General features: G+C 45.6%; 1 protein-coding gene across 1 annotated transcript in view; it reads left to right on the top strand.

The window, feature by feature from the left end:
* Positions 1-3,141, top strand: part of TRIB2 (tribbles pseudokinase 2) — a 34,483-nt gene extending 31,342 nt beyond the window's left edge. The window contains exon 3 of the mRNA XM_081324337.1: positions 413-3,141. Coding sequence (XP_081180463.1) covers positions 413-881 — 469 coding nt within the window. The 3' untranslated portion in view covers positions 882-3,141. The remainder of the gene's footprint in view (positions 1-412) is intronic.
* Positions 3,142-13,784: the final 10,643 nt, after the last annotated feature.

Below are 13,784 nucleotides of genomic sequence, written 5' to 3'. Positions count from 1 at the left end.
CATAAATAAGATAGCCATATAATTTTTCTAAGTAAATGCCTAACAACAAGGGAAATCAAACGTACACCACATTTCATATGACACACCTTAATGGAGTACTAAATGCACAAAATGATAAGCATGAACAAGATTTATAAACCTGGTCAGATTGCTACTTGATATGCCCTCTGCTTCTAACCCGGATCTGACCCAGAACATCCCCCGATAACTATGCTTTTTCCAGAATGGGGATGTTCTTCAAAGTTATAGCAACTGCTCCTTTATGTTCTGGGTAAAACAAGAGGATAGGGAACCTGATGGGTATCGATATGCATCCTAGCCTGAGTGAATATTCTTGCCTTTTCTTTGATACCTCGCATATGAGTCATTGTCACTGAGTCTATTCTTTGGTTTGTTATTTCTTGCTCTGCAGGTCAAGAGTAAAACTGGAGAGCCTTGAAGATGCTTACATATTGCGAGGAAATGATGACTCCCTTTCTGACAAGCACGGATGTCCAGCCTACGTGAGCCCAGAAATCCTGAACACAAATGGCAGCTACTCCGGCAAAGCAGCGGACGTGTGGAGTCTAGGGGTCATGCTGTACACAATGCTAGTTGGACGCTATCCATTTCATGACATTGAACCGAGTTCTCTCTTCAGTAAAATCCGCCGTGGGCAGTTCAGCATTCCAGAGACTTTGTCCCCCAAGGCGAAATGCCTTATACGTAGCATCCTGCGCCGAGAGCCCTCAGAGAGGCTGACTTCACAGGAAATTCTGGACCACCCTTGGTTTTCCACAGATTTTAATGTGTCTAATTCAGGATATGGTGCTAAGGAAGTAACAGATCAGCTGGTGCCTGATGTTAACATGGAAGAGGATTCTGATCCATTCTTTAACTAAGCGTCAGGACTGATATGGGTAATGCATGGTCCAGAAAGGACAACACAAAGGGAGACCTTTCTGAAAATGCAGAATTATATCTCTGTCTCATCCTGGCTTGATAGCAAAAAAGGACCCACTTGGAGGAAGCTTTTGTTTCGTTTTGTTTTGTTTTGAAGGCTGGAGAGGGAACGTTCAAGAACCAATGTAGCCTGTGGACGGTTAGACAGGAAGAATTGTTGCTATCAAGTTAGACTGACAGCGGGGGGAAAAAAGGAGAAGGCAGCAGCATGGAGCAGCTTTGCTTCTCATCTTTACGGAGCCAAGGACACCGCACACCCAACGTTTTTGATGCAGCCACCACTACACCACTCCTGATTCCATTTCATTCAAACACTTTACGATTCCCAGTGGATAGGAACTCTTGCATTTTGGCATCGTACTGTTAGATATTTAACTTCAGCCATTATTCAGGGAAGGTACAATTTGCTATTATTTTGTTCCTTTGTTTCCTGTTTTCAGAATCTGATGTTGCTGGTGGGGCTTCATCTTCACGAGGGCGGGTGGGAAGTGCACAAAGGACGATATGAGAAGTGAGTGCTAAACAAGGTTTTGGAACATGTCTCTGGATTCCTAGTTTTAAATTGACAGATATAATGCTAACGTTTTTTTGGGGAAGGCGGGAGTAATGATGTTTGGAATGTTTTATTTCTTTGGAGGGAAAAATTCTCTCCTAATCGGTTGTATTCCGATATTCTCCTGATCAGAACTTACAGAAGATTCTTTGATCTAGTGAGGGCTTCTCTGCATGACAAACGAGTTTGCTGGTGGAAACTGCCACTTGAGGAGACAGACACTCCTGAGAAATTATACAAGAAACTACACAGTGGAATAAATCTGTAGCGATGAGCCTCCCCATCGTCTGTCGGTAGCAGTTTCCACTGGATCAAAGAGCTTTCTGTAAGCAGAGTAGATTCAGTTGAATACAAGCCATTGGTTTTGGTGGGCTTGTTTTTGGGTTAGAGCTTTTATTGCAGGGAGCCAGAAGTCAAGACTTTTTCACTATGCTGTCAAAAGATTATAGAACTGTCTTCTTTGGTTTACCAAGGACTGTTGAAATACTGGCTTTCACTTTGACCCACTATACATAAAGTTGACCAGGTGGGGCGAGAAGGCTCTCCTTTGGATTATTTCAAGAAGGAAACAAATTTGATCTTAGAACTGGCTAAGCCTCTACGTGTCCTAAATAGGAACAGAAAGTGGGTCTTTCTGATGTAAGGAGTATGTGCCACCCACCTCTGCCCCAAATATCTTGGTAGGGCAGTGGCTTAGGTTCTCTTGCTTTCATTTTTGACTTACAACAAGGATGCTCTCTTATTTTTCTGTTTATTCACCTGTTAATAAGCTGAACATTGCTGGGACACAGACCTGTCTCCTGAAAAGTACATTGTAATATGCACCTTTTTTATTGTCAAGATTTTATTTATTGATGAGTCTGTCACGGTTGTGATGAATTTAAGCCAGTACTTCAATTACGGGTTGACTTGGGGTGACATGTTACATGCTGTAGTTAACAAACTTGTATTTCTCTTCAGGTATTCCTGTCCCTGACTGACATATTTTAACACCACCACCCCGTCCCCCTTTCCTCCTGCAGTTCCACCCCTTTGTTAAAGCTTTCATGTTGATTTAGACTGGCAAATGATTTTTATTACTGCTTTTATATTGCTATATGACATTGGAGGAAACAGCAGAAAACCAACACATCTTTTTTGGGCATAGATATTTGTGTTTCCAGTACCTCAGCTGTTCTGATGTTACTGCCTGTATGCGTTTTTGTGAAGTGGTCCTGTTTTTTGGATAGGTACATGTGGACTCTGTAGTTTGTAAATGTTACTTGAATTTTGTGCTTAACTATAGTCTGTGGCATGTGCGTACAGCTACTTGGCATTTGACGTATGAATGCTCTTCGCCTGCCCTGCGGGAAGGTTTTGATCCCACTCGCCGAGATGATGGCTCAGAGTTCCTTATCAAGAGACAAAACTGCAGCTGACCTGCCTTGCTTCTATTTTGGTATCTAAGAATATAAAAGAGTAACGTTTTTACACTCTGAAGATGGTGCTGTGTTGAGGGACTTCTTCTGTTGTTTTTTTTAAGCATTTATTTTATAAACTTGTAGGAAGAAAGGTTGGTGATGTGCATGGTGGGAATTTACTGCCTCTGGTGCTTTGTCTTGTATTTGGTTTAATGTTTTTTGTCCTAATCTCTTCAATAAACAAAATTGTGCATATTTAACTAAACTTAACTTGTGATGGCTTTTTTTCCACCCCTTCCAATCCTACACTAGCCGTGTCTTAATTTCAGGGGAAACATTGCTTGTTGTCTGTTTTTAGGATAAATATTTATTTATTAAATTTATATGCAGCCCATTATACTATTAAGTGACTCAGAACATCATAAAATAACATGTAAAACAATTAGAATGTTAAAAGCATTAAAAACACGGAGCATTAAAAGTTAAAACATTAAGATTAACAGCAATGGATTTTAAAAAGACCAAATAGGCTAGTGGGGAGAGAATCATCTTCTAATCTGCTAACCATCTCTGGAATGAGATGTCCCCCTTGGGGCCCCATATGCTTAACCCATATTTGTTTGAAATTCTGTCCCATTTGATATCTTTCTTATCTAGGCAATATTCTTTCAGCCTAGAGTCGTGGTAGTGAACCTATGGCACGTGTGCCACATGTGGCACGCAGAGCCCTCTCTGTGGGCATGCACGCCATCGCCCCAGTCCTAGGCCTTAGCTGGGTTTTATAAAACCTTTTCGCTTTAGGCCTCCGCCGCGGTGTGCAAAAAATAAAAAAGGTTCAATCAGTCAATCAATTTCAACTTCTCACAGGGAAAAAAAAGATCTCGCAAAGTTGGAATTGATTGAACTTTTTAATCCCACCTAGTCTGCCGTTACCACCGCAGCCACACCCACCCAATGGGCCATGCCCACCCAATAGGCCACACCCACCCGGCACCCGACGATACATAAGTGGGTTTTGGGTAGCAGTTTGGGCACTCGGTCTCTAAAAGGTTGGCCATCACTGGCCTAGAGCTATCACCCAAGAAACTAATCAGTACTTTCATTAAGATAGGTGTGGATGACCCAGATGACCAATTTGCCACAGCTAACTTGCCACAACCAACTCACCACAGCCAATTCATCACAGGACAACTCATCGTGGAACAATTCAACAATTTTATTATTTGAAATAATTTAAAAATTATTATAATTTTTATCATTCACATTTTATTTTGTCCCTCCTTTGGCATCCTTTCTTTATTATATTCCACCATTTCTTCGATATTAGTTTAACTCTTGTTCTGCAGCAAATTGTCCCGCGGTGAGTTGTTCTAAACCCGTGGATGACAGTCTCATACATTATATTTGTGTTATGTTACATTAAATTCAGATCATTTTTCCTTCTATATAAATGTGTCAACCTTAAGTAAATAGCCTCACATGTAAATCAATGGGAGATAAAAGTATGACTGGAAGATGCCATTACTGGTAGCCCTCTGTATCATGTCAATTTAGTTCTTGATTACTCAACTAAAGATAACTAGACAAGTAGAACAATATTAAACCATGCACTGCAAATTCTTGAAAATACAAGGGAAATTTGTTCCAAACCTTGGAAAGCCAGGATCAATCCCTGAGTTAACTGGATTGATGGCTCTGTTCCGTGTAACTTAATCTACCTGTAAGCTGAGTGTGTTCAGCCTGTGGTTCATTAAGCAATTTTCTGCCCTGCTTTGAAGGACCTCAATTGCTATGGCCAATCCTGCTGCGATACCACTAGCAAGAGTGAAGTCAATATTATTGGACTATATTTAGTGTTAAGGGGCTTAGGGAGAATACGGAGAAAAACCAGGACTTTAAAGAAGCTTAAGATATCCATTTTGCGGTTTAATGCTGCCTAATGGGAAATAGCTGCTCTTCCTTGGAGAAGGACTTAAGTTAAAGAGTTTAAATTTATAGTGCTTTCAGTCTACAGGTTCATAGCATTCATTTAACCCTTTAATAAGCCCCCCACAATGCAAAAATAGGCTCTAAAATTTTTGGCTTTACCTATCCTGGACTGCAACTGAGGTATTTGGGGTGGAACCAAACCTGTGGGACACCTTGACTATAAAGTTCAAAATCCATGCAGTCCTTAAGTTGCACTTAATAATACAATAGATGTACTGGATATTTCTACATAAAGCAATGTTTTATGAGATTAAAAACTACTTCAAGATGTGGATATTTGGGACTCCATCCCTTGGGGTATGGTGGTCACATGACTGCATTTTGGGTTCTTGGCAAATGGTCCCTATTGATGGCCATTTGCAGCATCCTATGATAATGTGACCATGATTTACATTTTGCTAAAAAACAGCATTTATTATCTTTTCAGCTAAAACACCCCATAGCGAATAATCGGTTTGCTCAATGACCATGGTGTTTGCTTAATGACTGCAAATTTGCTTTCTGACCTCTTCATGTAAGAACTTATAAGATCAACTTTATGATCGTCACAATATATGATCACAATTGGCAGGTTCCATTATGGTCGTAAGTCAACGACTACCTGTAACTATTTGTTTTCTTCTCTGGAGGAGCTTTTGACTCAATTGTTGCCGAATATTTCTCCTTAAGAATAGCAGCTTAAAAATTAATGTTCAAACTTGGAGAGGAATTTTAAAATGCAACCAGAGTTTAAGCTACTTTCCAATTAAATTCCTACAATAAATGTTTATCTAATTTATATAGCTGCCCATCTTGCAAAAAAAGTGACACTGGGTGCTGTACAAGAGTGCTTTTTTTAAAAAAAAAATGCTGGCTCCTTTCTGCTTTTTGAAGAACAGCTTGGGCAAGAGTATTGGAATTTCCTTCCTATTCCCAATTTGAAGAGAACGAGGGATTATTTGCCCCTCGCTGTTTTCCAACACTTCTTTAGTCCACCTACTTCTTTGGAGCCTCTCTGAGTAGCTTCTGTTTTGTTTGGGTGGAAATAGTTCAGAGTGTTCATGTTTCCTCTCTACTGCCAATAATTATATAAAAATGCGGCTGACTAATGACTGTTCATTTGCAGGGAACTGCATTAAACATTGAGGCCTATTTTATGCTGAAGTGAAGACAGCCTTTTGCCTGAAGGAGCCAATTTCTTAATAGGAGACAGATTGTAAAAACCTTCTTCGCCACATAGGCTGAATGTACCTATTTTGACACACGAAGGAGATTCAGGTTTCCATATCTTAAAAATAATACAGAATAACCCAAAATAATGATTAAAAAAAGTGAAGAAGCTCAAATTTAAGGTTTAAGGTGCTGGTACTTACCTTTAAAGTCCTACATGGCCTAGGCTCGGGATATTTGCAGGACCGTCTGCTGCCGGGGATGACTTCCCATCGCCCAGTGCACTCACACAGGGAGGGCCTCCTCAGGGTGCCGTCGGCTAGACAATGTCGGCTGGCGACCCCCAGGGGGAGGGCCTTCTCTGTGGGAGCACCAGCCCTGTGGAACCAACTCCCCCTTGAGCTGCGGATGGCCCCGGATCTCGGATCCTTTCACCGCGACCTCAAAACTTTCCTTTTTCATCAGGCTGACCTGGACTGATGACGGGTTTTTAAAAAGTTTAAATTTTTAATTGTTTAGTTAATTTATTTTGGGGCTGTTTATTTAATTTCTCTTAACTTTTGTATTGTTGCTTTTATTGTTGTTAGCCGTCCTGAGTCCTTCGGGAGATAGGGTGGCATATAAGTCCCAAAAATAAATAAATAATAAATAAATAAATAAATATCATTGTCGTGGCAAAGTAGGAATTATCTAACATAGACGAATATGAGGATTGGGGACAGGTAGTCCTCAACTTATGGCTAAAAGTGAGTCCAAAATTTCCATGGCTAAACAAGACAGTTAAGTACCTTTTGCCCCATTTTAGTACCTTTCTTGATACTGTTGTTAAGTGAACCACTGTAGCTGTTAGTTAATAACACGGTTGTTAAGTGAATCTGGCTTCCCTTTCTAACTTTGCTTGTCAGAAGGTCACAAAAGATGATCACATGACCCTGGCACATTGCAAACGTCATAAATACATGTCAGTTATGAAGCATCTGAATTTTGATCACATGACCACAGGGATGCTGCAAGATTCATATGTGTGAAAAACAGTCATAAGTCACTTTTTTTCCAGTACTGCTTTAACTTCAAATGGTCATTTAACAAATGGTTGTAAGTCAAGGACTACCTATATTTACAATCTGCCTCATTCTGGAAAACTGATTTTTGTATGCAACAGATTTTCTGTTTATTGACACATACGTACAGTTTGCACAGGTGGGGAATGTTTGCAGAGTTGAAGTTAATTTGACTGAATCTCTGAATCAAAATGATTCATTTTATTGGTTGAACTCTTATGCAAATGTAGAAATACCTTTTCCCAAACTAAATAAATGTTTCATTTTGAAGCAATGTTTTGAATAGGATGAGAGATTATTTGCACACCCATAATGTACAATGGGATGCATACAGTATATTTGTGAGTATGTATATACAAACAAAAGTATCCAAGAAGTTTGCCGTGTAATTGCACAATTGTATGCCAATAATGCTCAACAAGTCTGCTGATTCTTCAGGATCTTGTCAAAAATTAGTGCATGACTCAGCCTTAAGTCTTAATTATAACTAACGCATATAAAACTACAGAAATGAGTTATGTCAGTTGGAGGCAGATGTTCTGGTTCTCAGACCACAATATAGGAAAGCTTTAGGACAAGTAACAAAATATGTTGCAAACATTACACTTAAATTTGAATTAAATTCAAACCAGCTCTGATATTCACAGCTGGCTGGATTTTGCTCCTTTCACCAAAATGGCAAAATCGGCATTGCACCACTGCTCACACAGTTTGATATTCTGAAACAAAGGAGTGATTTTTTTAAATAAGGTTATTTTCCATTCTATTATAGACAGTCCTTGACTTACAACCATTTGCTTAGCAACTGTTCGAAGTTGCAACCGCAATGGAAAAAGTGACTTACGATCAGTGGTGGGATTCAAATATGTGAACAACCAGTTTTCTGTGTGGATGCTGCTTCTGGAAGTCCATTCTGGGCCTGGGCAACAAAAAATTAGCTACGGTACCAGTTCTGCTGAAATGGTGCGAACTGGCTGAATCCCACCACTGCTTACAATCAGTCCTCACGCTTGTGATCATCCCAGCATCCCCATGTAAATCATGTGTTCAAAATTCAGGTGCTTGGCAACTGTACCTGTGACAGTTGGAGGGTCCTGGGGCCCTGTGATCTCCATTTACAACCTTCCCAGCTAGCTTCCAACAACTAAGATCAATGGGGGAACCCCCCGGGTTCATTTGATGACTGTGTGATTCACTTAACAGTGGCAGTGATTCATTTAATTGTGGGGATAAAAGGTCATAAAATTGTGTGCAACCCCAACGATTTGCTTAACAACAGAAATTCCGCTCCCAATTGTGCCTGTAAGTTGAGGATTGCCTGTACTGTCATCTTTCCCAGTCAGTTAACATTCAGTTAGTAAGTCGAGTAGAAACAATCATTTTTTTGGATCACAGTGCTGGCTGTGGAAATATAACTCCACAGAAAAGCAGCTCTCATATTATTAGGAAGGTATGAGAAAGAATCCCTAACCCTATATAAATTCTAACAAAAATTCCACAAGTGGGAAAAGCAATAAATTGCACTTTTTCAGAGTGCCTTTACTATTTAAATGCTTCAGGTGGGCCATGCCATTTAAACACCTTTGATCACCCAGTCCTAATGGTAAACAACAAAGCTATTTTCTTAACTGTGTATTTGCCCTAGTTCTGATATGTGTGGATTATAATACTCTAGCAAATGCTTATTTGAGTGTATGGTTTATTTTGAGCACCATGGTTTACTCTTTTTGTAAAAATACGTCATCTCTGAGCCTGGGAAGAATTACCGTATATACTTGAATATAAGCCGACTCGAATATAAGCCGAGACCCCTAATTTTACCCCCCAAAAATGGTAAAAGTTGGTGACTCGAGTATAAGCCGAGGCTGGGAAATGCAGCAGCTCACCTTATGCTCCTCTCCAGAGATCTTCCCTCAGCAGCGGCCGGCAAAGTAGCTCGCACGCGAAACAAGCCCGGCAGAGGAGCCGGAGCGGCGAGCAGAGGCGCCCGGCCCAGATCCTGCAAGGCCCGGCCGAGACGCGCCCCCAGCAGCGGAGCTGCTCCGGCTCCTCTGCCGGGCTTGTTTTGCATGTGAGCTACTTTGCCTGATGCTGAGAAGACCCGCTTGGGCACTCGGGTTGGTGTCAGTCTCCGCAGGCCCTTCTCGTTTCCAGGAACGTCAAGCGCGCTTGGCTCCCCACCCCCACGGCAGGGCAGGGCAGGGCAGAGACTTGCTCGCCCTTCTGACGGCCCTGAAGAGAAACGAAGGGCTTGCAAACTCCCCGCGAGAAGCTGGGCGAAGCGCGCGGCTGGGCGAGTGTGTGCCTGCGCGCGTATTTACGAAAGAAACGCTCCGAGAGTTCTTCTTTCTCCGCCCCCTTGGGGGGAACTCTAGCGACTACTGTAGCCGCGCTTCTCTTCTCGGCTCCGAAAATAGGGATTTCTACTCTCTCTCTCTCTCTCCCCTCCCCACCCCGCATTCTCCTGCCTCTTCGATTGCGACAATAAAAGGGCGAAGGGTGCGCTGGTTTCTTCCTCCTTCCTCCCCCCCTCCCCTCCCCTCCCCGATTGTCAGGTGAGGCAGCTGGAGGTCTGGCCGGGAGATTGTAGCCGTTTTGAAACGCCGCGTCTTGAAACGCCCGATCAGCTGATTTTCGGGTGGAAGAGCCGCGGCTTGAATCTGTTTGCATCTGCCTGAATTAGACCGAAACGGCCTGAATTTGACCAGAGTTGCTTTGTAATGGCTGGAGGAACTGCAGAGGAGGTCTTGCCGGGAGATTGTGGCCGTTTTGAAACGCCGCGGCTTGAAACGCCCGATCAGCTGATTTTCGGGGCGGAAAGAGCCACGGCTTGAATCTGCTTGTATTTGTTTGAACTTAACCAGAAACGGCTCGTAATGGCTGGAGGAACTGCGGAGGGAGTGAATGCTCCAGCCTGGAATATTTGGAAAGGCTGGGGGAACCGGATGAACTGCAGCTTAAGCGACTGTTGCCGGAGGAGCCATGGCTTGAAACGCCCCAGTTTTGGGGCAGCGTTTGCTTGTTCCCTCCCTCCCTCCCCTTTCCCTCCTCTCTAAATCCTTCCTTCCTTCCTTCCTTCCTTCCTTCCTTCCTTCCTTCCTTCCTCCCTCCCTCCCCCTTTCCCTCCTCTCTAAATCCTTCCTTCCTTCCTTCCTTCCTTCCTTCCTTCCTTCCTTCCTTCCTTCCTTCCTTCCTTCCTTCCTTCCAGCCCTAATCCGGAAAGTGGAAGGAAAGAAGAGTAAAGGCTGGGCGGAGGAGGAGGGGAAGTGCAACCCTGCACTATTCAGCTCAGTGAAGTCACGCTTGAAACGGCTTGAAACGCCCGATCAGCTGATTTTCGGGGCGGAAAGAGCCACGGCTTGAATCTGCTTGTATTTGTTTGAACTTAACCAGAAACGGCTCGTAATGGCTGGAGGAACTGCGGAGGGAGTGAATGCTCCAGCCTGGAATATTTGGAAAGGCTGGGGGAACCGGATGAACTGCAGCTTAAGCGACTGTTCCCGGAGGAGCCATGGCTTGAAACGCCCCAGTTTTGGGGCAGCGTTTGCTTGTTCCCTCCCTCCCTCCCTCCCTCCCTCCCTCCCCTTTCCCTCCTCTCTAAATCCTTCCTTCCTTCCTTCCTTCCTTCCTTCCTTCCTCCCTCCCTCCCTCCCCTTTCCCTCCTCTCTAAATCCTTCCTTCCTTCCTTCCTTCCTTCCTCCCTCCCTCCCCTTTCCCTCCTCTCTAAATCCTTCCTTCCTTCCTTCCTTCCTTCCTTCCTTCCTTCCTTCCTTCCTTCCTTCCTTCCTTCCTTCCTTCCTTCCTTCCTTCCTTCCTTCCTTCCCCAGCCCTAATCCGGAAAGTGGAAGGAAAGAAGAGTAAAGGCTGGGCGGAGGAGGAGGGGAAGTGCAACCCTGCACTATTCAGCTCAGTGAAGTCACGCTTGAAACGGCTTGAAACGCCCGATCAGCTGATTTTCGGGGCGGAAAGAGCCACGGCTTGAATCTGCTTGTATTTGTTTGAACTTAACCAGAAACGGCTCGTAATGGCTGGAGGAACTGCGGAGGGAGTGAATGCTCCAGCCTGGAATATTTGGAAAGGCTGGGGGAACCGGATGAACTGCAGCTTAAGCCGACTGTTCCCGGAGGAGCCATGGCTTGAAACGCCCCAGTTTTGGGGCAGCGTTTGCTTGTTCCCTCCCTCCCTCCCTCCCTCCCCTTTCCCTCCTCTCTAAATCCTTCCTTCCTTCCTTCCTTCCTTCCTTCCTTCCTTCCTTCCTTCCTCCCTCCCTCCCTCCCCTTTCCCTCCTCTCTAAATCCTTCCTTCCTTCCTTCCTTCCTTCCTTCCTTCCTTCCTTCCTTCCTTCCTTCCTTCCTTCCCCAGCCCTAATCCGGAAAGTGGAAGGAAAGAAGAGTAAAGGCTGGGCGGAGGAGGAGGGGAAGTGCAACCCTGCACTATTCAGCTCAGTGAAGTCACGCTTGAAACGGCTTGAAACGCCCGATCAGCTGATTTTCGGGGCGGAAAGCATGCGGTGTTGTTGTGTTTTTTTTCCTCCCCCCGAAAGTGAACGGCAGCTTTCCGTACTAGTGTATTGGCATGTCAAGACACCAGCACAAAGACCAAGGTACAAGCAGCCCTCCTTCAGTCATTATTGAAACATTTGATCAGCCCAACTTCTTCTTCTTATTATTATTATTAAATCTGTTTTTTAACCAAGCGTGACTTCACTGAGCTGAATAGTGCAGGGTTGCACTTCCCCTCCTCCTCCGCCCAGCCTTTACTCTTCTTTCCTTCCACTTTCCGGATTAGGGCTGGAAGGAAGGAAGGAAGGAAGGAAGGAAGGAAGGAAGGAAGGAAGGAAGGAAGGATTTAGAGAGGAGGGAAAGGGGAGGGAGGGAGGAAGGAAGGAAGGAAGGAAGGAAGGATTTTGAGAGGAGGGAAAGGGGAGGGAGGGAGGGAGGAAGGAAGGAAGGAAGGAAGGAAGGATTTAGAGAGGAGGGAAAGGGGAGGGAGGGAGGGAGGGAGGGAGGGAGGGAGGGAACAAGCAAACGCTGCCCCAAAACTGGGGCGTTTCAAGCCATGGCTCCTCCGGGAACAGTCGCTTAAGCTGCAGTTCATCCGGTTCCCCCAGCCTTTCCAAATATTCCAGGCTGGAGCATTCACTCCCTCCGCAGTTCCTCCAGCCATTACGAGCCGTTTCTGGTTAAGTTCAAACAAATACAAGCAGATTCAAGCCGTGGCTCTTTCCGCCCCGAAAATCAGCTGATCGGGCGTTTCAAGCCGTTTCAAGCGTGACTTCACTGAGCTGAATAGTGCAGGGTTGCACTTCCCCTCCTCCTCCGCCCAGCCTTTACTCTTCTTTCCTTCCACTTTCCGGATTAGGGCTGGGGAAGGAAGGAAGGAAGGAAGGAAGGAAGGAAGGAAGGAAGGAAGGAAGGAAGGAAGGAAGGAAGGAAGGAAGGAAGGAAGGAAGGAAGGAAGGATTTAGAGAGGAGGGAAAGGGGAGGGAGGGAGGGAGGAAGGAAGGAAGGAAGGAAGGAAGGAAGGAAGGATTTAGAGAGGAGGGAAAGGGGAGGGAGGGAGGGAACAAGCAAACGCTGCCCCAAAACTGGGGCGTTTCAAGCCATGGCTCCTCCGGCAACAGTCGCTTAAGCTGCAGTTCATCCGGTTCCCCCAGCCTTTCCAAATATTCCAGGCTGGAGCATTCACTCCCTCCGCAGTTCCTCCAGCCATTACGAGCCGTTTCTGGTTAAGTTCAAACAAATACAAGCAGATTCAAGCCGTGGCTCTTTCCGCCCCGAAAATCAGCTGATCGGGCGTTTCAAGCCGCGGCGTTTCAAAACGGCCACAATCTCCCGGCAAGACCTCCTCTGCAGTTCCTCCAGCCATTACAAAGCAACTCTGGTCAAATTCAGGCCGTTTCGGTCTAATTCAGGCAGATGCAAACAGATTCAAGCCGCGGCTCTTCCACCCGAAAATCAGCTGATCGGGCGTTTCAAGACGCGGCGTTTCAAAACGGCTACAATCTCCCGGCCAGACCTCCAGCTGCCTCACCTGACAATCGGGGAGGGGAGGGGAGGGGGGGAGGAAGGAGGAAGAAACCAGCGCACCCTTCGCCCTTTTATTGTCGCAATCGAAGAGGCAGGAGAATGCGGGGTGGGGAGGGGAGAGAGAGAGAGAGAGTAGAAATCCCTATTTTCGGAGCCGAGAAGAGAAGCGCGGCTACAGTAGTCGCTAGAGTTCCCCCCAAGGGGGCGGAGAAAGAAGAACTCTCGGAGCGTTTCTTTCGTAAATACGCGCGCAGGCACACACTCGCCCAGCCGCGCGCTTCGCCCAGCTTCTCGCGGGGAGTTTGCAAGCCCTTCGTTTCTCTTCAGGGCCGTCAGAAGGGCGAGCAAGTCTCTGCCCTGCCCTGCCCTGCCGTGGGGGTGGGGAGCCAAGCGCGCTTGACGTTCCTGGAAACGAGAAGGGCCTGCGGAGACTGACACCAACCCGAGTGCCCAAGCGGGTCTTCTCAGCATCAGGCAAAGTAGCTCACATGCAAAACAAGCCCGGCAGAGGAGCCGGAGCAGCTCCGCTGCTGGGGGCGCGTCTCGGCCGGGCCTTGCAGGATCTGGGCCGGGCGCCTCTGCTCGCCGCTCCGGCTCCTCTGCCGGGCTTGTTTCGCATGTGATTCTGGGCCAGGTGCTGCTGAGGGCGAGCAGAGGCGCC

The sequence above is a fragment of the Vipera berus genome (assembly GCF_964194415.1).
Source record: "Vipera berus genome assembly, chromosome: 1".
NCBI lineage: Eukaryota > Metazoa > Chordata > Lepidosauria > Squamata > Viperidae > Vipera > Vipera berus.
This window is presented reverse-complemented; position numbering and strand designations above follow the sequence as displayed.